This window comes from Barbus barbus (assembly GCF_936440315.1).
Source record: "Barbus barbus genome assembly, chromosome: 18".
In the NCBI taxonomy this organism is placed as follows: Eukaryota; Metazoa; Chordata; class Actinopteri; order Cypriniformes; family Cyprinidae; genus Barbus; species Barbus barbus.
In genome coordinates, this window is record NC_136746.1 from 25,481,570 (window position 1) to 25,507,507 (window position 25,938).

At 37.2% G+C, this 25,938-nt stretch overlaps 2 protein-coding genes across 4 annotated transcripts in view; both read left to right on the forward strand.

Annotated features, from left to right (window-relative positions):
• The window catches only part of LOC306883822 (uncharacterized protein), a gene marked incomplete at its 3' end in the record, with an annotated part of 468,688 nt that overhangs the window by 242,550 nt on the left and 200,200 nt on the right, over positions 1 to 25,938 (forward strand). The gene's annotated exons all lie outside the window — the stretch shown is intronic.
• Positions 3,895 to 24,768, forward strand: ide (insulin-degrading enzyme). 3 transcript variants are annotated; one of them, XM_079440883.1, is made up of 26 exons: positions 3,895 to 3,979; positions 4,128 to 4,249; positions 4,973 to 5,157; positions 6,180 to 6,387; positions 7,437 to 7,606; positions 8,352 to 8,474; positions 8,844 to 8,956; positions 9,674 to 9,836; positions 10,013 to 10,105; positions 10,187 to 10,278; positions 10,555 to 10,635; positions 11,386 to 11,489; positions 14,058 to 14,160; positions 14,490 to 14,612; positions 14,730 to 14,812; positions 15,257 to 15,401; positions 17,787 to 17,897; positions 18,602 to 18,722; positions 18,806 to 18,897; positions 19,169 to 19,280; positions 20,374 to 20,541; positions 20,691 to 20,963; positions 21,047 to 21,108; positions 21,903 to 21,975; positions 22,069 to 22,136; positions 22,677 to 24,768. In XM_079440883.1, the coding sequence occupies exons 2-26, from the start codon at positions 4,215 to 4,217 to the stop codon at positions 22,770 to 22,772; spliced, it is 2,997 nt and encodes a 998-aa protein (XP_079297009.1). In that variant the 5' UTR covers positions 3,895 to 3,979; positions 4,128 to 4,214; the 3' UTR covers positions 22,773 to 24,768. The 3 variants fall into 3 exon arrangements, with proteins under 3 accessions (XP_079297009.1, XP_079297010.1, XP_079297008.1); XM_079440884.1 differs by having other exon boundaries at positions 3,918 to 3,979; positions 4,976 to 5,157; XM_079440882.1 differs by having other exon boundaries at positions 3,951 to 4,249.

Consider the following 25,938-nt stretch of genomic DNA (forward strand, 5'->3'; position numbering starts at 1 on the left):
CGTTCATTAGACCTTCAGCAGTCAGTAATTCAGTGTGATTAGATATTTAGTCTGATGAGTTTACATTAGTATAAGCGTCATGCTTTCATTAGATTTCATTAATGCACCCCAAATAACAATCGTTACTTTGGAAAATACCGAGTTTCCTCTTTTTTTATTTTTTTTATTGAATGCTTGAAAAAGAAAAAAAAACTAAACAAAAAAACAATTGTCATCGTCAAAACATAACATTCAGGGACATTCAGTCTTTCAGTCCAAACGAAGTGCTTCAACAAAGTCATTGTTCTTATTGCTTTTATGTTCGAATCAAAATACATTTTAATTTCAAGTTTGAATCTTAAAAAAAGAGGTTTGAATTTAGAACATTTATGAATAAGATATTTAGCTAACAGGAAAATAAGGTTTATAAAATATCACTTTTTTTCACATTCATGAAAGCCAAAAATGGCATTGCTATAAGTAAACTCACTATAAGTAGGATTCCCATAACATCTGATAAAGAATGTCACACCAAAATGACACCAATTCCAGAATAAATGTAAAGATGTTTCACTGTTTTCTAAACAGAAAGAACAGACAAATATAGCTGCAAGCAGCAATGACGGGGCCAAGCACATGAGCTAGCATAGCACGGAGCATCAGAACAACTGCAGAAATTAGTAATTGAAGGCATTTTAAGATTATTGCAGTCCAAATGAGTGAAAAATTACTTAAAACTACCAGTAATATGATTGAATCACTTTTCGCTGTTGACCAAGAGGTGGCACTGTCATCAAATTGATGTGATGTGTTCTGTGTGACGTGACAATGGCACACACACAGTTTGGTGTCAATATGCCAAAGCATTGTAGAGATACGGCCTCAAGTGTCATTTTGGCATAATGCCTCAAATTCGTTGTTGTGGTATGTGAAAACGGTTTTGTCTATCAACACAAAATCCATAACTTTTTGTCAGCTTGGTCTGAAGATGATATGTTTCGATTTTGGTGAAAATCGGACCAAAGGTCTAGGAGGAGTTTGAAAAAGTAGGTTTTGAACAGAAATCAAAATGGCGGACAGGAAGTTCGACTTACTATGACATGATTGGTATGTGTGTTGTCAGCATGACCCAAGGAATAATTTGAGACCAGTTTCATTACGATAGGCTAATGCAATCAAACGTTATTAGCATTTTTGTAAACTTCATTATAAATCATTAATGAATGGCTTATTACTCTTGACCAATAGGGGGCGCTGATACCAATCTGATGTGGCGTGGTCAGTGTGAGGTCACAATGTCACATACAAATTTTGGTGTGAATATGTCAAAGTTTCGCTGAGCTACAGCCTTAGATGCAGTTTGGCATCTTACCAGCAAATTCGTTGACGCCCTAAACGATAACTGTTTTGTATATCGACACAAAATCCATAACTTTTTGTCAGCATGGTCTGAAGATGATCCGAGTCAAATTTGGTGAAAATTGGACTAACGGTCTAGGAGGAGTTCGAAAAAGTAGGTTTTAGACATGAATCAAAATGGCGGACAAGAAGTTCATCCAATTATAGCAAAATTGGTATCGATGTTCTCGGGATTAACCAAGGAATCAATCAATATGAGTTTTATTACAATAGGCTAATATAAGCCAACGTTATTAGCACTTTTAGAAATTTCATTATAACTTTTGACCACAAGGTGGCGCTGCCTCCAAACTTTTTGAGTAGCATCAGCGCATGGTGCCGAAGAAGCATACCGAGTTTCGTAACAATATGTCAATGCGTTTGTAAAATAGAGCATTTTACAACAAAATGCAACATGGCCGACGCCCAAAATGGCTGACATGTGAAAATTGGACTTGGCATGATCCATCGAATCTAAAGAGACCATTTCTATGATTTTTGGCCAAACCTTTCACAAGTTATAAGCAAAAATATGCATTTTTCATATCTCCTGACCACTAGGTGGCACAGTGCCGAAACACTGCCGGTAGCCTCAGGTCATGCTTGTTATAACACTCAACAAGTTTTGTGTCAATATGCCAAACCCTTGCAGAGATATAGCCTCAGATCTATTTTTGTGTGCTTTTCGGCAAATTCGTTAGTGTGGTATTCGAGAACACTTGGACGAATTGACTTGAATTCCATAACTTTTGGCCTCCATGGTCTGTAGATGATCTGAGCCAATTTTGGTCAGAATCGGACAAATCGTCTAGGACGAGTTCGACAAAGTAGGTTTTACGAACAATTGAAGATAGCGAAAAAACTAAACCTTACGATTTTTTTAATTTTGGACTTCATTCGACTCGGCTTGAGCCAAGTATTCAGTGGAAAAGATAATTTTCATTTTGTGTCTTACGGTTCAAAGGTTATTAGCATTTCAAAATTGAATATTTGGACAAGTGGTGGCGCTAGAGAGTTTGATTTAGAGACTCCAAATTTGGTGTGGTTACTATTTACAGTATCATGAGTGTGCCAAATTTTACAACTTTCCCGCAATCGGTCTATGGGCTGCCATTCATTTGCGGCGGAAGAAGAATAATAATAATAGGAAATCTAACAATAACAATAGGTGCCTAAGCACCTTCGGTGCTTGGCCCCTAATTATAATATCAGCACCTAGCAGAAGTGATCAAAATGACGTGTTCGACGTCAAGACGACACTGACGCATCCACAACGTGACTACGTTCAGACGGGTCAGCCATATTAATCGTTCATGGTTATTTGAGACCGTTTTGTGATCTGTCTGTGTAAATACTCAGAATTCGTAATAATGAATTCGGGATTTTATTGCACAAAAAAAATAAAAGTGCCGTGACCCGGATTCGAACCGGGGTTGCTGCGGCCACAACGCAGAGTACTAACCACTATACGATCACGGCGAGCCACCAACAGGACGAGCGCGAGGCGCAACATTCGCTCTTATGATTCTAAACCATGCATATAGATTTAAAACATCAATCCTGCGTCCCAATGTGCATACTGTCCACCCTATCTGGCCTAAATAGTATTGAAAATGACTATCACATAGACTTTAGGATGATAGTATGCACATTTAATGGGTTACTCTGATGAACAGCTGTTGTAGCAATTTATTTTCAGGTTGTAAACAAGAAATCTGTGCATAAGATCACCACAAATGCAGCCCTGATTACTTATTCTGGCTCTGCAAATCTCCCAAACAGCTGACATGACCTCTGTGACATGTTTCTGTGTCATTATTTGTCATGGTGAAATTGTTAAAGTATTAAAACTCCCAGCTCCTAACTGCATCTTTAGATCTGGCAGAACATTTTGTATAATTGTTTGTCATTGAAATGTTGTTAAAGGCAAATATAACAAGCCGATGAAATTAATATCTGTCAGGGTTAATAATTCAATAAACACCCTTTTGTACACTTATTTTATGTTTTTAATATTATTTTGCTGTTTATATATATTTAAATATTTTATAATATTTTTATATTATTACCCCTGGCACTTTTCTTGTTATTTTTTCTGTTATCTTATTTTTTGTATGCATAATTGTATAATGGTGTACCGTATAATCCGTTCTGAACTAAATGTATAATGTTATTGCTAGTAAAACCCAGTTTCTGTGTGCTTTCTCTAACTCCGTACATTTTCCAGATGCACCAAAACAACATAAATGGAAACTATCTTGAACTGATCTTTTGTTTTAAGAGCAGTAAACTGCAGTTTTTGCAAAGTAGATGTGCTCTTGTTCTTGTCTGAGGTCGTTATGACAGTGACACACTCAGAGTTGTTGTTGTCTAGTAACATTAAATGTCAAGCAATGACAATGACAGCAGAGAGAGAGAGAGAGAGAGAGAGAGAGAGAGAGAGAGAGAGAGAGAGAGAGAGAGATGCACGCTTAAATCAGAGGTCTCTTTAAATACTCAACGTGCTCGCTCTAAACCTGGATGTGGGTGTGGCCTGTTTCGTAACGTTGATCGGCGGCAAGGCGTGACTAAGCGATTCCAACCGCTTCAGGGAAACAAATGGGTATCTCAAACATTTTTGATAACAATATATGTTCCATGTGCGTGTATACGTATATGTAATGGTTAATATCTCATATTAAATGTAAATTAATCAACGGCGTGTAAAAGCGGCCCGCGGCTGATCTGAGATTGATTGGTTTTGTCTGCAGAAATCATGGCGTCCTGATGTCTCCGGCAGAGTTTTGTTAGAAATGTGTTAACCGGTGGGCCTTTACAGCGAGTTATCTTCCGATTTTATGATATTTTCCACTGTTTTCATCCGAGCTATTAGGTAAGTGTCAAATATATGTGTTGTTTTTTTGTGTTCGTTCAGCGGCGGGCTCGTGTTTTGCTGTCGCGCGCGCTAGCTTTAGCTCATGACACAATATTTCAACGTATTTTTGGTTTAAAGTCTAAAAATGTCTGTTGAATTTCTCATTGGTTTTTATATAACTCAACAGTAAGTCAATTTAAAACTTAAAGTCCCACGAAAACGCTGAAAACCGACTGGACCGTTTAAACGTAAATTAACGTTAGACTTAAACTTAACTAAATCACTTACACTAAAGTAGCGTGACTTAATCTAAAACATAATCTCCGTTTACTTTTAAACTAAACAGTCCATATGTATACTTCAACCAAGACACAATTTCGCCTAAACCGAGACTAAACTTGAACTTGAACTAAACCACTAACATTAGTTTAGTCTCAACTGAACTTAAGTTTCAAGATAACAGACTAAACGGACATAAGGATAAGGTAATACTTTCAAACTAAATCTAGCACTTCAACTAATTTAACAGACTGAGCCTAAATTTAATTAAAGTGTAACATTTAAGAGCTAAAACTAATTGATTTTTAATTCAGATTCTGATCTAAGGTTTCTGTCTGATTGTGAAATTTACTTGACACGTGGAGTGTGTTTTCCCTTTGAAATTCCTCGTTACAGGAAGTGATTCATAAAGAGTTTGTTTAATAATGTCTGGCCTCTTAACTCTTTATCTTGTTTATCCAGAAGTGTTTCAACTCTGTCCGCCAGAATGAGTGATCCGGCTGTAAAGAGGGTGGTGAGTGATATCATTCGTTCTCCAGAAGACAAACGGGAGTATCGAGGACTTGAGTTTACAAATGGGCTGAAGGCTGTTCTCATCAGTGACCCCACCACTGACAAATCATCAGCCGCACTGGATGTCCAGATAGGTAAACGGAAAGAGTTTGCTGCATATATCTCTCTACTTACTGCTTTCTAATCCCTTCTATTTTAATGCAGGCTATTTGTTACCTGAAGGACATATTCATTATTGTCCATCAATAACTGTTTTAACAGAATTGATTGGGTTGCCTCTGTCTGTGTCTTTGTAGGTTTCCACTTCACATAAAGCAACTTTTAATAGTCCAGACCTTGCCTGAAAGAGCAGATTTCAACAACCCAATCACTTGATAAAGCGGGAGTTAAGCTCACTTATTACACTTTAAAAGAGCCTTTTGATAATAAGACAAGAATCCCATTTGAATTCGAGTTAGTTGTTTTCTTTTCTAAGGCTTTGTTCATGCTGAACACTATTCTAATTAGTTTTCAAATCTAAAAAGGACCAAAGGACCAGCTCAATAAACTGATTCAGTCATTTAAACAGTGACGCAATGTTATTTAGTGGCCACTTATTAATGAAAAAAAAATGGTTTTCATTATTTCAATGTAACAATGTTTTACAGGGGGTTTGTGCAAATTTATTCTGCTTGTGTAGCATGAATTAGTTTTTTGAAAATGCATTAATTTTCAACAGAGTCGAAATACTGATTCTAATGTAAATCGTCCTATTGAATTGAGTAACTTGGTTTAGTAAGCTTTTCCTCCAGGATCTCTAGAAAGTTACAGGCAGGTGAGTTTGATTAGGGTTGGAGCTAAACTCTGCAGGAAAGTGGGCCTTGAGGGCTGGAGTTGAGAACCCTTGCTCCAAAGACTTGCAGACCTATCTGTCTGACTGACTGATATATTATGTTAGAGCTGGGTGTTTAAGTGTTCTAATGCCTTTAGTACTGTAGCAAACCTTTGTGTAACTAAGGATTTAAGCATGAGGATCTTGAATATGCCCGAACCTGTCGTTCACATCTTGTGAACTCAGCTCGATTTACAAGTTTGTCAAGCACTCTTTGTGTTCGTGCAAGTTAACAGTATTTTGCACTTCTTGAACTCCTGCTTTTCTCCTCTTACTGTCCTGCAGGTTCTTTGTCAGATCCCAAGAACATTTCAGGACTGGCCCACTTCTGTGAGCACATGCTGTTTCTGGGAACCGAGAAGTACCCCAAAGAGAACGAGTACAGCCAGTTTTTGAGCGAGCACGCTGGCAGCTCCAATGCCTTCACCAGTGGAGAGCACACCAATTACTACTTTGATGTATCCCATGAGCATCTACAAGGTGCTTTGGACAGGTAAATGAATCCAAAAAAAAGAGCAATTGGTGAATTATTAAAGAGCCATCTGGAATGCTGGTCTATTTTAGATGCTGAAGAGTGACGTGTGCACTGTTTGAACTTATGAAAAGGTGAACCGGGTTTAGACCTTCAGGTGTCACCATGCCTTTCGGTGTGGAGTTACATGTTCAGGAGGAATCAGGTTGCTGGGATATAGAAAGAAGAGTTTCCCCCAGAGCCCATCTGCTTCTGTGACCCAGAACACCACCTGCTTATTGAAACATTTGAATGATTCATGATTAATCTCCAAAAACTGGGTCACGACTCAGATTGGACACTTTAGAAAGCACTTAGTGTTTGACAGGTAGGAATGTGTAGGATGCATTTTGAGGGTGTTGAAAAAGCTGAGGCAATCAGACATCAGCGACCATTGGAAATCAATCGGACGTGTAGCAAATAGGATTTCTTAAAGCACACTTCGATCCGCCTCTGTAAAATTCTCATTGGTCAGCAGATGTATATGTAAATGGGTTGTGTAGCCAAAGTTAGTATTTCTAACAGTGGTTTGCAATACGAAATGTCACTTTTGCAAACTGCATTGCATCTTTTGTAATGCATAATCCTTTTTTAAGTCATTGGATTCATTTGAGCTTTGATGCATCTTAAACTCTAGTTTGTAGGCACACTTAAGCTTGCCTTTTGTCCTTTTTAATGTCAGATTATAGTGGGATTGTGGCAACTCGTAAAGGCTATGAAAGGATGCATTTTATTTTAAATAAATATTTTGACCTTATTCCATATTTTAGGTGTTTTGTCCCTTGCATATTTTTTGTAAACAGTGTATATCACCATGTCACTTGCAGCTGTTACACTCATTGTGTACATTTATTTTGCATGGCAGTTGCGATTCATGGCAATTTGCATGTTTTTAATTTCAGATTTTATTTATGCAAATTACTTTTAACAGGAACAAGTAGTGTTCTGCAGCTGTAGGTTGACCGTGATTGTTCAAACAAACTTTATCTAAACAGTGCATTAAATGGTGTTTTACTGACTCTGTCTCATAGATTTGCCCAGTTCTTTCTCTGTCCACTGTTTGATGAGAGCTGTAAGGACCGAGAGGTGAACGCAGTGGATTCAGAACATGAGAAGAATCTCATGAATGACGCATGGCGGCTGTTTCAGTTGGAGAAAGCCACTGGGAACCCTAAACATCCTTTTAGCAAGTTTGGCACTGGTATGGAAATGCTTCACACCTGATTTAATCTCTCTCATGTAGATACTTTCCCATCATGGAGTGCCGTAAATGTTATCTATACTTCATTCTTAATGAAGGACAGTAGAAAGCTAGATGATAATGTCTAGATCAATTTAGCCTAATCTTCTTTGGAAAGATTTATCTCTGCCCAGAATAGCCAGATGGTGGCGGCCTTGAGTTATATAAGGCTTGCACTTAAAAAAAAAAAAGTGATTTGTTCTGTCCTTTACCCTCATGCTAACCAGAACCAAGATTCAAGATTTTTATTCGTCACATACACAATTATACAGAGTATAACCAGCAGTGAAATGTAAGTCAGGTCCGCTCCAAGGACAGTGCAATTATATAGAATACAAATATTAAGAAAAAGAAAAGTAGAGAAAAAAAAAAGAATAAAATAAGAGATAAAAAAAAAACATTTAGAGAAACGGATGTGCATTCAAAAAATAAAATGCACTCCAATAGATGTATATGTTAGTTTTTTGGTTTGTTTTTTTTTTTCAGCAAAAGTTAACATTCTTAACTGTTATTTGCATGACACTGTCACTTTTTCCAAATGCTTCTTCATCACCATTTAATTCTGGCAGGTCTGTAGCCATATGTGAGCTCTGTGAATATAAAGGTGCCTTCACAAACTGTCAAGTGCTTATTGACTGTCCTTTATGTTCTTATCAGTGCTGGTTGTTGTCCAATAATTCGTTTTTTTGTGATTTTTGTCTTTAAGGCAATAAGCTAACCCTTGAGACAAGGCCATCTCAACAGGGCATTGATATCCGTGAGGAGCTGCTCAAGTTTCACTCCACCTACTATTCCTCCAACCTTATGGGATTGTGTGTGCTGGGCAGAGGTCAGTCATCGGCAACAAACTAACCTTAAATTGATTTCTTACATTTTACACTTGCTAGTGGATAAACTGTAAGCATTTCCTGATCATGCTGTTTAAAAAAAGTAAATGCAGAAATCTGCAACAAACGGGCTCAGATATTCAAACGTAAATGTAGCTAACAGTAAACGCAATGATCTGTGAGGTCCTTTCAAGGCACGGAAGATTTCTCATTTAGGTTTCGGTCTGATGCTGAATCTTTTATAAAACCTGCCTTGTTTGTCACTCTGTGGAATGATTCATAGTTTGTTTTTACACAGACTAGTGTGTATTCTGAAGGGTGCAGAGATGAAGGTTTCAGTTTGAGTTTAACACTCTCACATTTTTTTTCAGAGTCGCTGGATGATTTAACATCTATGGTGGTGAAGCTTTTTGGAGAGGTCGAGAACAAGAATGTCCCTGTCCCAGAATTCCCATCACACCCTTTCCAGGAAGAACACCTGAAGGTAAGATCTAAACCCAAGTCATGCATCTTGCACCCTAAACCTGCTCCTTGTTAGAGACATCTAACGGAAATGCTTAATCAGAACTGAACTTTTGGTATATACACTACTGTTCAAAGTTTGAAGTCAGTAAGATTTAATGTTTTTCAAAGGAGTGTGTTCTGCTAAGCAAAGGTGCATTTATTAAAGTGGTAATATTGTGAAATATTATAATTGAAAGAACTGTTTTTTAAAGATTTTAAAATGCGAATTATTTTTATGATGGCAAAGCTGAATTTTCAGCATCATTACCCCAGTCTTCAGTGTTACATGATCCTTCAGAAATCATTCTATGATGATTTGGCACTCAAGAAACATTTCTTATTACTATCATTGTTGAAAAAAGCTGTGCTTAACATTTTTCAGGATTCTTTGTTGAATAGAATGTTCAAAAGAACAGCCTTTAAAATGTAATATTAAAGGGTATAAATATTTTTGCTGTCATTTGAACGATTTAATGGATTTTTACCAAATAAAAATATTCATTTTACTGACTGCAAACAGTAGTGTAAAGCAGTTAATGACCATTGAGTTTGTGAATGACTACTTCTACTGCATTAAACCCAAGTATGCAGCACATAATTTCCTTTTCTTTTAAGGAATGTTCTCTGCTACTGTGTTTTCTTATTGTCTGATTCAATCGCCAATTTTTCTATTTCTTTTTTGTTCTTTTCCCCACAGCAATTTTACAAAGTCGTGCCTATCAAGGACATTAGAAACTTGTATGTGACCTTCCCTATCCCAGACCTGCAGAAGTACTACAAATCAAATCCAGGTCATTATCTGGGCCATCTGATTGGACATGAGGGTCCTGGGAGTCTTCTGTCTGAGCTCAAAGCTAAAGGTGAGAGAGTTTGTCAGGAAAAGTAGCGTTTTCTTTGAGTGGCCAAATGATAACATGTACGAAAAATTAAAGATAATTTGCGACAAAGACTTAAAACTAAAATATAAGGATCCATACATTTATATCTCAACCAAGCACTGTGTGCATGGATTCATGGATGCACTCTCTCTTCTCAGGATGGGTGAACACGCTAGTCGGAGGCCAGAAAGAAGGAGCCAGAGGATTTATGTTCTTCATTATTAATGTGGACTTGACAGAAGAGGGGCTGTGTAAGGACCTGTAGTGTTTTTGTTTGTTGTGGTGCTGGCCAGTATGTTTTTGATGGCTTGAGCTGTATTTCCTGTCTCCAGTGCATGTCGAGGATATCATCTTCCACATGTTCCAGTATATTCAGAAGCTGCGGACAGAGGGCCCTCAAGAGTGGGTCTTTCAGGAGTGTAAGGTATGAACATGCTTGTTAAAGTAGAATCCTGCAATGAATTCCAGTCAGAAAAAAATGGAATTCACCATGTAACCCAAAATGTCATGGAATTTGGCAAATCAAAAGTAGAGCTGTACACTGAATCAAATCACGAAATAGACTAGGGTTTGTGAATATTAAACTATCTTTTTCCAAACATGTATTATAAACACAAGGTGAATTTTAATACAGTGCTGCTGACGATGAGACTTGGTGGTTCGGACATCACTGATTTGTCTCTACATTTTGTTTTTGCAGGATTTGAACACTGTGGCTTTTAGATTTAAGGATAAGGAACGTCCTCGTGGATACACGTCTAAAGTGGCTGGGCTACTGCATGTAGGTGTCTCTCATGAAAGACTTTAAAAGGTTGTCACCATGGTTACAGTTGCTTGTGTCATCAGGGTGCCCCTCAGTGTTTTGTCAGGAGATCATAGTTTCATTTGAATTATTTTGTGTTTGTGTACAGCATACGACAGCATGCTGTATTCTGTCTACTTCAAAAAATAGTGTTTGGAAGAGTATGCATTTAATATACCAATTAATCAGTATTGTGTAACTTAGCTCGAGAGTTAAAGACAAATGTCTGTTTTGTGTTTTTCTACTCTAATTTTGTGAACTTTTGTGGTTTAAAATAATCGGTCAAGAATGATGTTAATCACGGTGTACATTGCTTCTGGCTCATTTGTCACTTTGAGTGCATTGTATTGTATGATGCAGTAAAATACATTTAATACACTATGGCCCGGTTTCACAGACAGGGCTTAGACTAAACCAGGATTAGGCCATAGTTCAATTAGGACATTTAAGTAATTTTTATAAACATGCTTAGAAAAAAACATTACTGGGGCGTATCTTGAGACAAAAGAAAGTCACTGATATATTTTAAGATCAGTCAGTGCAAGTTTATTTCATTTGAAACAGCTAAGATTTACATTTTAGTCTAGGACTAGGCTTAAGCCTTGTCTGTGAAACCGGGGGTATACAATTTAACACTGAAAAGTTTTCAAAGGCTTTGAAAAGATCAGATATTCTTTGAGAGCAAAAGATATAATATTTCAGAATATAATGCCCATTTCTCTGTGTCAGTACTATCCGCTGGAGGAAATCTTGGCTGCTGAATACTTGCTGGAGGAGTTCAGGCCAGACTTGATCGAGATGGTGCTTGATAAACTGAGACCAGAGAATGTCAGGTGAGCACACACAAGGTGGTCTTTCACTTTTGTTGCTTTTGTGTTGGTGCATAGTAGGGTTGTGACTGAGGAAAATTTCCCACCGGTTAATCGACTTTATATGAAGGGCTTTAAAAAAAACTCGTAAGATCTATTAGCCTATAGTTTGAGTTTAAAGCGGCTCTGACAGAAAAGCTGCGTGTGACAGAGCTGCTACTCGCGCTGTTGAATGTGTCTGAGGTGTGCTGTTTTCCTTAATGCATAACTTACATTTCACAGGTATATTCTCCATCTGTAAATGTTTAAAAAGCCACGGAAATATTTCCATTTTGCTGTCAGAAGTGCATGAGCTTTTGCTTTGCTATTCTCCGCTAAACTTCACAGACTTCGTTTAGAACGAGCGCTGCCACGCGCATGCGCACCAAACAGACAGAGCGCAATAACTAAAATATACATTTTGCTCAAATATTTGTATTTGGACAATATGTGGCATGTAGAATTTTAAACCTACAAGTTTATTTATATGATAGCACAAACTGTAAAGTGTAATTGGGTAATCAAATTTTTTTTTTTTAGCGTTTTACTCAACTAGTCTGTGCTTTTTTTTATTATTTTCATTTTTAGCTTAGTAACTTTAACTTCTGCTTTAAAAGGATTTTTTATTTTTTTGCAGTGTTAAGATGTTAGAATGTAATGTGATTTTTAACCCTTTTTTTCACATAATATATATGCCTACATGCTTGCATTCACTGTTTAAAAATACAGAGATGTGTACTGCTAATCAGCCAACAAATGCCAAGATATGAATTTTTTGCTCATATTGCCCAGTATATCATTTTATTTAATTTTTTCATTGCCTCGTATACCATTTGAATCACATTGTTCAATCAAATCGAAATCAATTCGCACTGCATCGTAATAGGGGTGTATCACACCACATCAGTAGCTGCTTTATATGTACCTTTAATGTATTGCATCATCGGCTATGCATCGAGATGTCCATCACATCAGCCTCAGTTAAGGAGATACACATCCCTAGTGTGTGTATGTAACCTGTGGGGGAAAAAAGCGTTCTTAATTTATTTATTTATTTATTTATTTTTTTTCATATATTGGTGGTTGTTTAGGGATTGTTCAAATTGCTAATCCCATATATTAAACCAAAACAGTGTCGTTGGTGTTACCCCTGATGAGAATGTTGTTATGGACAGATCTGAAAGATATTTAGTGTCCCCTCAGGATGAGATTAGTTTAGCACAGACTTATAGCCATTGGTTGCTCTCTTCAAAGACCTACTGAAGGAGCTTCATATTTGAACCTGTGCAAAGCAAATATCAGCTTCTTTGATATATTGCTGCTCAGGGCCAAACTGAGCTCAGATTGCTAATTTCTTTTTTTTTTAATCTATTTTTGAAGATTTTTTTAATTTTTTTTTGTTGTTGTGTTTGAAAGAATTCCACTTCAGATTCTCACCAATATGACGACAGGCTTTCAAATTCAACTTCCTTTCCAGCTTTAAAAGAGAGTTTGTCTCAGTTTGAACTGCATCTCAACCCCATACCATTGTTACTCTCATGTTGTTTTTGGGATGGAAGAACTTGTGGGGTTGCTGTATTACATTTTGTGTTAGTATTTCCAAACTGTTCAGATCAAGATCAAGACTTTGCCTTCAGATCTGGTCATTTACTGCTTGTCATACCTCTCCTTGTGCGATTGGCTACACCACTGACCTTGGTAAAATCTCTGTAACTCTAGATGACCAGAGTCTCACATAGCCAGACTTCTGGCTATCTGTGAAAATCTGATCTAGCCTTTTCTGGCCGAGAACTCCCAACTTGGACAGCTAGAGACCATCTGTACCATATTTAAAATGACTAGGCACAGTTATTGTGACATTTAGCATGTGGTTTAGTGTGGCAAGTGACATTTTGACTTTGATTTGGCAACGTTCATGAAAAAACAGGATACATCAAGTAGTTCTTCCTCAGAAGTGTGCACTGTAGAAACCCAGTACCTTGTGAACAACACTTCCACTTTTTCCAGTAGAACTGAATACAAATCTGTGCTCAGTGCTGGAAATTGTGTAGCACTAATTAAATTAAAGCTTGCCAGATTTAGAAAGCACTTGCCGTTTTTGTGTGCACTAAGCATCCGGCGGTGGGTGAATGGCCTGGAACTGCTGTATTCTTCTGGTAACCTTGTGTGTTTTAGACTACTTCTGGAAAGTGTGTTCAGGTTTTTAGACAGAACCTATTCTGGGCTCTTATATAGTTGGTTGATTGCAGGGGAGTCCAGAATAGCACGTCATTGTTTCAAAGGTTCTCTATTGATCGTCGACGGTCTAAATTGTCCAGAAATGGTGCATTGATCTAAAGCCCTGCACAGCAGATTGAGAAGCTCCAGGAAACTTGAACCTTTGATTGATGTAATGACCATAATTCCCAATCTATTTACTGCGGCAGAGATCTGATAAAAGCAAAATTACATGGCCCATTTTCCCCAAGGGAGTTGTGAGAAATGGACTGTCATGCTGTGTCTGGTGCAGTGATCTTACAAATCTTCTGGCTTCACTTCTTTTTTTCCTTTTAGGGTTGCTGTTGTCTCTAAATCGTTTGAAGGGCAGACAGACCGGACTGAGGAGTGGTATGGCACGCAGTACAAACAGGAAGCTATTACTGATGATGCTATTAAGGTGAGACGCATTTTGTTTTGGTCCTGTTTGATTTTTGTTTGTTCTTTCCTGTTCAAAGTATGGACACAAACCTAATCTTTTTCATTCAGATTTAGACTAGTGTTAAATGGTCTGGACAGGTAACTAAAAGGGTGTAGGGACTATCCGTGTATTATGAGCAATGTGTATTTTATCAAAGGGGGACTAGCCTTGTGCTGAGCTGTGAAATACGCAGGTCAGCTTGATGATTTTTGTAAAAAGTTATAAACTCTACTCTAGCAGACTTTTTTTTTCTTTTTCTTTTTTTACACAGTAAACCAAAGTTAAAAATATTTTTTTGTTTGTTTCAGAAATGGCAAAATGCAGACCTCAATGGAAAGTTCAAAGTGCCAATGAAGAATGAATTCATCCCGACAAACTTTGAGATTTATCCTCTAGAGAAGGATTCCCCATCTGTTCCCACTTTGATAAAGGTGTGTTGTGCTTAAAACAATTTTGTATAATTTACGCTAGGAGTAATTTTGCTGACAGTTTCAATGTTGGCTTTTCTTTCTTCCTAAATCTTTTATTTAAATTTTTTTTTCCTTTAGGACACCGCAATGACCAAAGTTTGGTTCAAACAAGATGACAAGTTTTTCCTACCCAAGGCTTGTTTAAACTTTGAGTTTTTCAGGTATGTTCAGCATAAAAACTGTACATAGTAGTGACTTGTCAATTTGTTTATTCATATTTTCCATAATATTAATAATTAGTAGGTTTTTATTTTTTAAATAAGTGAAATAATTTGCAGATATAATGAAAATATAATAAAAATTTAATTTGGTTTGATGTGAGAGATGGTCTGGACATATTTTGACATCATGAGATTCACTTGAAAAATGTTTTACTAGTTTACAGGTTTTACTGATAACCCCCCCCCTCCCAGCAGTGAAGTGTCACATGATCAACTAAGCTCATTTTAAAGTTATAGAAATACTGATTTATTTATTTTTATCCTGTTAAATCCCCTTTTACCTACTCAAAACCATTAAGAAACTACAATAAATTTTTTTCAGAGATCGACCCTTTGTACTAAAGTTACAAGTGACAGGGTATATCACATGCGTTTTTTCCACAGCCCGTTTGCATACGTGGACCCGTTGCATTGTAACATGGCGTATTTGTACCTTGAGCTGCTCAAGGATTCCCTGAACGAGTATGCATATGCAGCCGAGCTAGCCGGCCTGAGCTATGACCTTCAAAATACCGTCTATGGGATGTATGTAAGTATCCTAATATTCCCCCATGCCGCTGTTTCCCAACATGTTCCTCCTGTGAGGACGACAGTCCAACTTCACACACAAACAAATGACTACCAGTGGTTGCTGTCCTTGCGGTTGTAACCCCAAATGTAGCTTTATGGCCTTTACACAGCTAAAAACTCTTCTCAGGCTTTCAGTGTTGTTTTTCCGGATGTAGAAGTAGACTAGCTTTAGATTGTCGCCAGAGCTGAGGCTGCATATTCATACTCTGTCTGTGGTCCCTCTCAGCCCATTTCCTTTTGTCTTGTCATGACCCGTCCATACAAATATCACTCCCTTTTTTTTTTTCCCCCCATCCTGCTAGTCGCTACCTATATGCAGACCCACTGCACTGCAACATGACTTACCTGTTTCTCAGGTTGTTGAAGGATGATTTGAGAGAGTATACATATGCAGCCCGCCTGGCAGGGTTGGTCTATGGCATAGCCTCAGGAATGAATGCCATCCTTGTAAGTATGGTAATTAGTCCCTCCCTCGTTCGAAAGGGGTGGGGCATCGGGTGAAGGGCGGAGCTTGAGGCTTATGAGTGTGCAGGGTCGCTTGTCTGTTAAATTCTGCTGCTTTCTGCAGAGTAATGGGATGTTATAACTTCAAAATATCTGTCTGGTCAGTCACTTAGGGTACTTTGAAACTGTTAAGGGTTATTGTATTTTATGTTGGGTTTAGGTGATTTTAAAGCCCAAAAGAACAGAACAGAAAGAGTAAATGCATGCCAAGCACAAAATGACAAAACACCTTACAAGTCCATATGACTTGTGCTATATTTCAATTCTCTTATGTACATTTGAAAGAACCGACTGAAGCTAGAGTTAATTCCCTTTGCCGTAGCTCTTTTTTTTTTCTCTTGCACATTGAAATGCGCATATCTCTAGATGCACCATGTTTAAATGTCAGTAACATCAATTGTCCATGTTTTTTGTGACCAATCATCAGTTTAAACCTAGGGACCCTTACTTGTGTCCACCCAAATCTTATGCTGAAGGTCAGAAAGGAGAAAATAAAATAATGGGCCATTTTAAACACATTTTCCACATCTTTTGGGCTGTATCTTAAAGCAGTCGTTAATGTTGGCATGTTTGGCTTCTTCAAAGGAATGTTTTTAATGTAAAGTTTGTTTGTGATGGTTGAGTTAAGGCACCGTCAATCTAATCAACTAATGCTGTGCTTTTATTTATTTTTTTATTAAGACTTCCATCCTGACTAGTCCAAGTGTTAACTGCTGTTCAGAGGAATCCCATTACATTTACATTTACATTTATTCATTTAGCTGACGCTTTTATCCAAAGCGACTTACAATTGCTATATATGTCAGAGGTCGCACGCCTCTGGAGCAACTAGGGGTTAAGGGTCTTGCTCAGGGACACATTGGTGTCTCACAGTGGATTCGAACCCGGGTCTCTCACACCAAAGGCATGTGTCTTATCCACTGCGCCATCACCACCCCATATACCACCACCCCATATACCATTAGTCTGAATAGTATTTGTGGAGTTCAGTTAGGGTGGCCGCATTAAACTTGTACAGACAAATTTAGATTTTTTTTTGTGCCAAATACTGCTTTAATTGCAAAAACAAATTATATTAGTTGCATAGTAGTTTGGTTAGTCTCTTAAAGTGTAGCTATTTTTTTTTCCTTAGTTGTTTTGTATTACAAGTTTCCTGAATGTTATGTTTAAATATGTAAAATAAGCATTATCTAATTAAATATGCAATAATTGGTATACGTTTCCAGAGCCAAAATCTGAACATTGGATAAAGCCAGGTTCAAGTGAAAAGGTAAAAGCCTTCAGAATATAGATGGGAACAAAAATATAATGTTTGTATGTAAGTGCTACTGAAGTGGATAATTGTTTTAGCTCTGGGTAGGAGAAAAATACATTTTGAAGACCTTTTTATAGGTAAATAGCCAGAATTTACCAGTACATGTAGTGTCTTGCCTTAATGGGTAGGGTACTTAAAGTAGCTTCCCCATCACAGGATGGGATCAGTCGAAATGGTTGTTAATAGCAGATGTAAACAGGCTGACTGATGTTGGGGTGATGTGGCAAAGCTGGGCTGCTCGTAACCTGCTGTGTGATTCACTTACTGCTTGCGCACACACACATTCATCACAATCTAAATGCACTGCATTAATGGTTTTCTGAAGATAAAACCTTTAAAGTAACTTTAAATGTTGTTTTTAGTCTGTTCTGCATTTGCTGAAAGCGTCTGCTGAATTTTATGTTTGTCTTCCATTCTAACAAAATTTCACAAGTAATGCAAATGATGAATAATGGAAGTCATTGCTTAAGCTGTTTTTCTTCTTGTCATGCATTTTCATAAATATTCAATGTATCTGTGTTTCAGCTGTCAGTCAAAGGTTATAATGACAAGCAACACATCCTGCTGAAGAAGATCATCGAGAAAATGGCCGCGTTTGAGATCGATGAAAAGCGCTTTGATATCATTAAGGAAGCGGTGAGAAACAAACACTCTTTAAGATACTTCTACAGTAACTGATGACGCGATTTATTAGCACAAATTTACGCTCGCAGGATTCAATGGAGATTTCCACAATAGTTAACTTGTTTTGGCTAATTGGCGTTCAGCTTCTCTTAACGCATTTCACCATGTTTTTACACCTAAACCAAAATTAAAGTTTTTTTCATTTAGGTGAAACCAAAAGTTGATTTAATAATTAATCAAAATCTAGTAACTAACCCTCATAACACTCCAGCAAGAAAGTTGTACTTTTAAAATTGCACAATACCATTTAATACAATTTTCTACTCCAATTTGTCTCAAACATAAACATTTAAATCTGTCATGACAGTTATTACAGCCACCGTTTATTCAAACACATGACGACATCACAAACACAAGAAGTAAAAATATAATATCTAATACAATGCATATATTTGGCAAAATGCTTGTCTCTAGAGTTTTTTCTAGATGATTAATGAGCTTTGGACATTAAATAGCTTTCCTGAGGGTAATTACAAGCTGTATTTGTGCATTTGTAATGCTGAATGATTTTTTTCAGTTGCTGAAATAGATGCATCATTAGCAGAAATATCTGTAGATTTATGCCTGCTATTCAGTCATTTGCCATTTTCTGATCTGTGTCCATGAGAAAATGTGCTCTGTAACTGTGTGATCTAAATGAAACTTGTGTTTTTCAGTACATGAGGTCTCTGAATAACTTCCGCGCTGAGCAGCCTCACCAGCATGCCATGTATTACCTGCGGCTGCTCATGACTGAGGTGGCCTGGACCAAAGACGAGCTCCGAGACGCTCTGGATGGTGCGATGCTTTTTCATTGTTCTGTTAAAGCGAGTGCAGTGGTCTCCTGCATGTGTGTTCATGCTGTCACCTGTGTTTCTCAGATGTGACATTACCTCGTCTGAAGGCGTTCATACCGCAGCTGTTGTCACGGTTACACATTGAAGCTCTGCTGCATGGCAACATCACCAAACAGGTTTGAAAAGCATTTTTCCTTGATGACATACAGAAAAGGCAGGTCTGTCTCCAGACAGGTTGAAACTATTCCTGTTAAAATAAATGAACCGTACTGTTTGCTGTCTACTGTATGCTTGATGAATCTCAGAATTTTGTTGTTCTTTTGTAAGTTGGTAATTCATTGAATTGGTTCACACGTTGACAAAACAGCACGATCTTGAAAGCAAAATCTAACGTTATATGTAATATGAACAGTGCAGTCTGTCTAACTGTCTGTCTGTTGTCTCCAGTCTGCTCTGGGCATGATGCAAATGTTGGAGGACACTCTCATTGAGCATTCTCACACTAAACCCCTCCTGCCGAGTCAGCTCATTCGGTACAGGGAAGTGCAGGTTCCTGACGGTAAGTGCTTAACACCACAATCACCTATGCAACATCTGAGCTGGACTTACACGCATATGTAAATCCGATAGAAATGTTTTCAGCGAGGGTGTATGCATTAGAAACGTAAGTTGTTACTCAAGGACCGTTTTTTTTTTTTGCATGCTTTCAGAAACAGTGCTTAAATAATGGATAATTTTGATTTAAGTTCTGATCGACTGATCTGCATAGCCTCTCTTGGCTTATTTCTAATTTATTTTCTATTATTAGACCGTTTAGAGAGATCAAATAATAAGCTTTTTTGACCTAATAATTCATTGAAGTTGCTAATAAAACATTGAAGTCTTTCCTTCAGCTTTTTCCAACTTTGAGCTTTGTATCCACACATACAATATACACCACTGTTCAAAAGTTTAGGGTTGGTCAATTTTGTGTACCTGAAAGTTTTTACCAAGGCTGCATTTAAGTTACTTTTTCTTTTGGAATAGATTTTAAATTGTAATATTCCTGTGAGGCCAAGCTAAATTTTCAGCATCATTACTCCAGTCTTCAGTGTAACATGATCCTTCTAATATGCAGATTTGATGCTCAAGAAGCATTTATCAATTGCAAAATCAGTTGTGCTGCTTGCTTTTGTCAAAAAACTAGATTTTTTTTTTTCAGGATTCTTTTTGAAGTTTTCAGTTTTTGAAATAAAAATATTGACATCCATTTTGATCAATTTAATGCATCCTAAATCATAATCATAAAATTACTGACTTTACGTTTTTATTAGAACCTGTATAACAAAAACGGTCATGAAAGTTCTTTCAGACTTTTCACAGTCGAAAACAAAATTTACACTTTCAGATCAGTTTGACTTTATTTTTTTTATTTTTTTTTTATTAATTCTATGTGGCGTTAAAAATGTTTTTTAGAATGTTTGCAAAATTTATACATTTTATAGTACATTATTCCATCTATACATCTTCATGGGAATGAAGAAAATAAGATGGTATTAAGACTGGTGTTAAACTTAATCTGTGGTGTGTAATTTGAGGTCTGTGATATTTGTGTGTTTGTTTTGTGTGTTTGTCATGGTTCTTGTTTAAGTCCAGTTCTCTGTGGTTATCAGGTGGTTGGTATGTTTACCAGCAGAGGAATGAGGTTCATAATAACTGTGGAATCGAGATTTACTATCAGACTGACATGCAGAACACCCATGAGAACATGCTGCTGGAACTCTTCTGTCAAATCATCTCTGAGCCATGCTTCAACACGCTACGCACCAAAGAGCAGCTGGGTAACACAAACACTCAGGAGAAATGCTCTCAGTTGTCTGTGGAAATACAATTTTCTCGCTTGTCGTCTATCAATGTAATGATTGGAGAGTTTCTGTTCAGACTTTTACTCTTAAGAACATTATTTATTTCTCGGTGTCTGTCCAATCAGGTTACATAGTGTTCAGCGGCCCCCGCAGGGCCAATGGAGTGCAGGGTCTGCGTTTCATCATCCAGTCGGAAAAAGCTCCTCACTACCTGGAGTCTCGGGTGGAGGCCTTCCTCAAGACGATGGAGAGGAGTGTGGAGGAGATGGGAGAGGAAGCGTTTCAGAAACACATCCAGGCACTGGCTATTCGCCGTCTCGACAAACCCAAGAAGCTGGCGGCCGAATGCGCCAAGTACTGGGGAGAAATCATCTCCCAACAGTACAACTTTGACAGGGGTGAGCTTTTTAAATGAACTCATGTTAGCATCAAGTATCTAAAGTTTTCAAATCATTGACTTTGATTTTCTTGTCTGATGTAGATAATATTGAAGTGGCTTACCTGAAGACACTGACAAAGGAACATACTATGCAGTTTTACAGGGTTGGTAATGATCTGAATACATTGTCACACACTGAAACAGATGCTGTTTCTTGCAGCATAATCATAACTAGATTTGCATGTCATGAAGACAATGTCCATGCTTGCAGCAAAATAAAAATGTTAGGATTTAGGCTTTGGTTCAGTGGAAATGTCATTTTCATAAAACACATCTTTTCATGGATGAGTCGGCACACTGTGTGCACAGTCTTTGCCTTGTAAAAGCAGATGCATGATAAATAGACCCTTCACAATTCAGTATGCAAATGCATGCAAAAAGGATCAATCTCAACGGCATTTGCAAATTTCAGTGAGGCCATTGCTGCCAGTTGCATTCTTAAACATTGTCGGGTTGGAGGGAGATTTTGGTCACTTTATTTTAAGGTCCAGTTCTGGCTCTTAACAAAACATTAATTGCGACATTTGCCTCAAACTGCTAATTTGCTGATTGTTAATTGGCAGTTACGTTTAGGTATTGGATAGGATTAGGGATGTAGAATATAACTAGTTAATAGTCAGAGTTGGTCCCTATACTAAAGTGTTACCCAGATTTGTATTACTTTTTTATTATTTCTATTAAAAAATATATATTAAATATTTAATATTATTAACATTGTTTTTTTTTTTTTATAAAACAGTGCACAGTCTTTGTACAAGTAGTTTTTAAATGCTTAATTTAAATTGACTTTCAATAAAATGCTGCCCTTGCAAACACTAATAATGTATCTTTAGATCTCCAAAAAAATTCAATTCCTCATCTTGCCATAAGGTTTAATCATCATGTCGGTTCTCTCCAGGACTTGTTGGCCATTGATGCTCCCAGAAGACACAAAGTGTCCGTGCATGTGCTGTCTAGAGAGATGGACTCCTGTGAGTACTGACACAATAAGGTTGAAACATTTTGATTGGACTGACAGAAGCAGCACGGCACATTCATTTATTTTTACCATGTGTTTCCTGCAGGTCCACTGGTTGGAGAGTTTCCTGCACAAAATGATGTCAATCTGGCTCCTGCCCCCTCACTTCCTCAGGTACTGCATAGATGTGTATGTACTGTTTGTGGTATGCATTTTTGCCAATGGAAATAATTCAAGAAAACTGTCCAAATGTCAGATAATTGTTGTTCTCAGTTCAAAAGTATGGGTTCAGTAGGATTTTTTTTAAAGAGGAATACTCAAGCAAGGATGCATTAAATTGTTCAAAAATAACATTAAATTATATAATCTTAATTTTAAATTTCAAAAAATGCAACATTGAAAAAGTTTGAGCTGCAAATTAGCATATTAGAATGAATCCTGAAGGATCATGTGACCCTAAAACTGGTGTATTGATGCTGAAAATAGTTTTGCTGTCACATTACATTTGACACAATATTAAGTGATTAAATTGTAATTTCACAATATTGTTTTTACTGTAATTCTATTTATTTTACTGTTATTAACATTATATGCCCCCTAACTTTCAAATGCTATGCTCATTGGTGATTTATTTTATTTTTTCCTCCCCATAGCCAAGCACTACTCGCATTTAAAAAAAAAAAACACTCATTGTGTTGCTTTGTGTTGTTTCAGCCATCATTGGTTCAGGATATGACTGAATTCAAAAGGAGTCTGCCGCTGTTCCCTCTCACCAAACCTCACATCAACTTCATGGCTGCCAAACTGTGACCAGCATCATGGGATTGTCAGAGACACCCAAATATGGAGCCAGTAACACTGTTGTCTGTGTGTGTGTCTGTGTGTGTGTGTGTGAGTGTGCGTGTAAGCAGGCAAGTCCACAACGGAGGCGCTTGCAACAATTTTAGTTGTGCTCTGCGTCAGACATGCACACCTGATATCTCATAGATACATAGAAAACATACAATGTTTGATTCATGTTGCTTCTGTCAGGAAATTTGTATCCCTATATAATATAGGAATCACTCGCTGGCCACGACAACACTTTCTCATGGTTCAGTTTCATTTCATTTACACCACTGTTAAGCAAAACCACGTGAAACTGTTTGGAGAGGCTGTTGTGTAATTTATCAAAATAAGTCTCTTGAAATGAAATTACTGGCCTTAAGATGATTTTAATCAGTGATCAGATTTTCTGGTACTTTTTAAGTTTAATTTAATCGATTTGCTTTGCGTTGTTTTTAGTTTCTGTGCATGTTGGCAGAGTTTTACCTTTTTAAGGATAGTGTTGTAAATGCAAGGTGGTTAACTTGATGGGTTTTGATTTTTATTTGCGGTTGAAGAAATATCATCATAAACAATTTTAATATCATTTTAATTTGCTCATTGAAGTTACTTTGTCCTTCATGATATAAACAATTCATAATATACCTAAAACCCTGTTCCTCTGACCTAAGCTCAGTGTCATAATAGAAATACAAATTCCACTCATGAAACATGAATTATGTAAATCGTTTGTGAAAACCTCACACAAGAATGTTTTAAGACATTTTTGATATGAGTTTGAAGTTTTACACAATCGAAGGCAACCGTTTATACACCACTGGTTTTTCAAACGATTTAACATGAATATGATCAGATTGTGTATTTCAGGATGCTTCGTTTGACCCAACTCTCCCATATACCGATATCCTCAAGCAACACGACCACATTTCAGGAGTTGTTGCGTGAAACTGACTCTGAAATCCCCTTTAACGGAGTTTGTTTTACTTCTGATGTCTTGTGATTATGCACTCCTCACAAGCAATAATGTGATTTACAGGACCTATGACTAGTGTCTTATACTCTATACTAGGCGCTTTTCTTGACACGGTTTGAGCTTGGTTCCGAGAAACGGATTAGATGAGGACTAGACTTGCTCTGTGCTCAGAAAACCCTCCTGTGACGTGTTTGAAGGCTGTAATTTACCTGCGCTGACACAGGAACATCATGTCAGTCTGTACTCCATGTGTGTCCTCATCTCAGGTGTGTGTTAGTCTTGTCTAGAGCCAAGTCTTCACCATCACTTGTATTTCTAGTGCTGAGATTTATTCTGGACTTACTCAGGCCTATCAAATTGACTGTATGCTGCATTTTTTAGAAACTCAACCGCCTCCATCAAAATAATGAATACTGTTTCCTGCTCGGCAAAACAAACTGTTATCAGCCTCTTAGATTAGTTTGGTTGTATCACTAAGATGGATATACTCCGGCATCTCACTGCATTGGTTTTAGTGGTCTGTATTGTTGTTTTTGAATTTAAAGGGATAGTTCATCCATAAATTTCAATTTAGGAATTGTATTGCTTCTCATGGCGTTCCAATCCTGTATGACATTTTCTTTCATGGAAAAAGAAGTTTGGTGAAATGTTAATGCAGTTCTTTTCCATGCAATGAAAGTGAATGGGGACCGTGACTGATCAGCTCTAAACACGGTATAAAAGTAGTCCGTTTGACTTGTGCAATGTATATTTCAAATCTTTTGAAGCCGTTTGATAGCTTTGTGACAGTGTTGTCATCATTAATCACTTCAGTAATTGAAATAAAGCAGAAAAAAAAAAAACATTTTAGAAGGAAAAACTTTGGAAAAAATTAAGAGAGAAAATAAGTGAAATTAGTAAAATTACAACAAAAAAAAAGGAATAAACATTACAAAGCCATATACTAAAATTACTAAAACCTTCAAATTAAAATGAACTGAAAATACAAAAACAAAAGCTAATTAAAAATATGAATAAATGCTATAATAGTATATACATAATTCTGAAAATTATAGCCGCTTTAATGTAATGTTTATTTTGTCTGTTCATCACAATTCAGTCATATGGCTTCAAATTATTTGGATTATTGCACAACCAGTAAGATGGAAAACATATTTGGTATTTCATGGCCTTTTTAAAGGGGTATTGCTCTCCAAAGTGAAAATTGTCATTTTTCTCATCCTCGTGTTGTTCCAGATCTGTAAACGATTTTGAAGAACGTTGGGGTCCAAACTATTTTAGCCCCAGCTGACTCTCATTGTGGGGACATAAATATTTCCCACAAAAAGTCATGCAGGATTGGAACAAAATGAAGGCAAGTTAATGATGAAAGTGTTTTTATTTTTGTATAATCTATCATTTATTTGGCTCTGGGTCACTGAATGCTTTTATTTTGTGGAAAAAAAGCAACTTGGATGTTCTGCTAAACATCTTTTTGTTCCATATAGAGACACCAGGTTTGGAAAGACATGAGACTGAGTAAATGACACCATTGTATTTATTTTAATTTCGTGGGGGGGGTGAACTTCTAGATTAAATTCCAAAGATGCATTTCACATGCAGTCGGAGCATTTGTTGCACCCCGAATCCCTTTAACTGTTCTAGAATCAGCTCCGAGTTCTGTAGGTCAGTGACCGCAGCAGATGCTTGTGGTTCTCACGGTCTCCTGTAACCTGATGTCTCACGTGTTTTGCTCATACTGTGGTAAACCGTAGGCAGAATATTAGAGTAAAGAAATCTAGAAGAGCAGGATTTAATGAGAGTAACTCTGCATGAATGAAAGATGTTACATTCTGTCCAAATCCAAGGAATGGGCTTGTATGTACCAAACCGCAGTCATGAAGTGGAAACGGTTCTACGGTTGAGATCTCGTTTATTAGGTGGTTTTGAAGTGCATCTGGGGAATGTGTATCTGTGGGAGAGCTTTCGGTGTTTTATGATAATTAAACAATCGTATGAACTCATGTGTTGTTTTTCTCTTTTTGATCTCCACTTAAGATTTTTCTTTGAAGGTTCTTGAACCTTATACATTTAATTTAGGGATTTTTAGAGATACGCTATATTGCCAAAAGTATTGGGTCACCCCCTACTAATGAACATGTTTGACTACTTTAGTAATTTCTATGAGTACAAATCTTA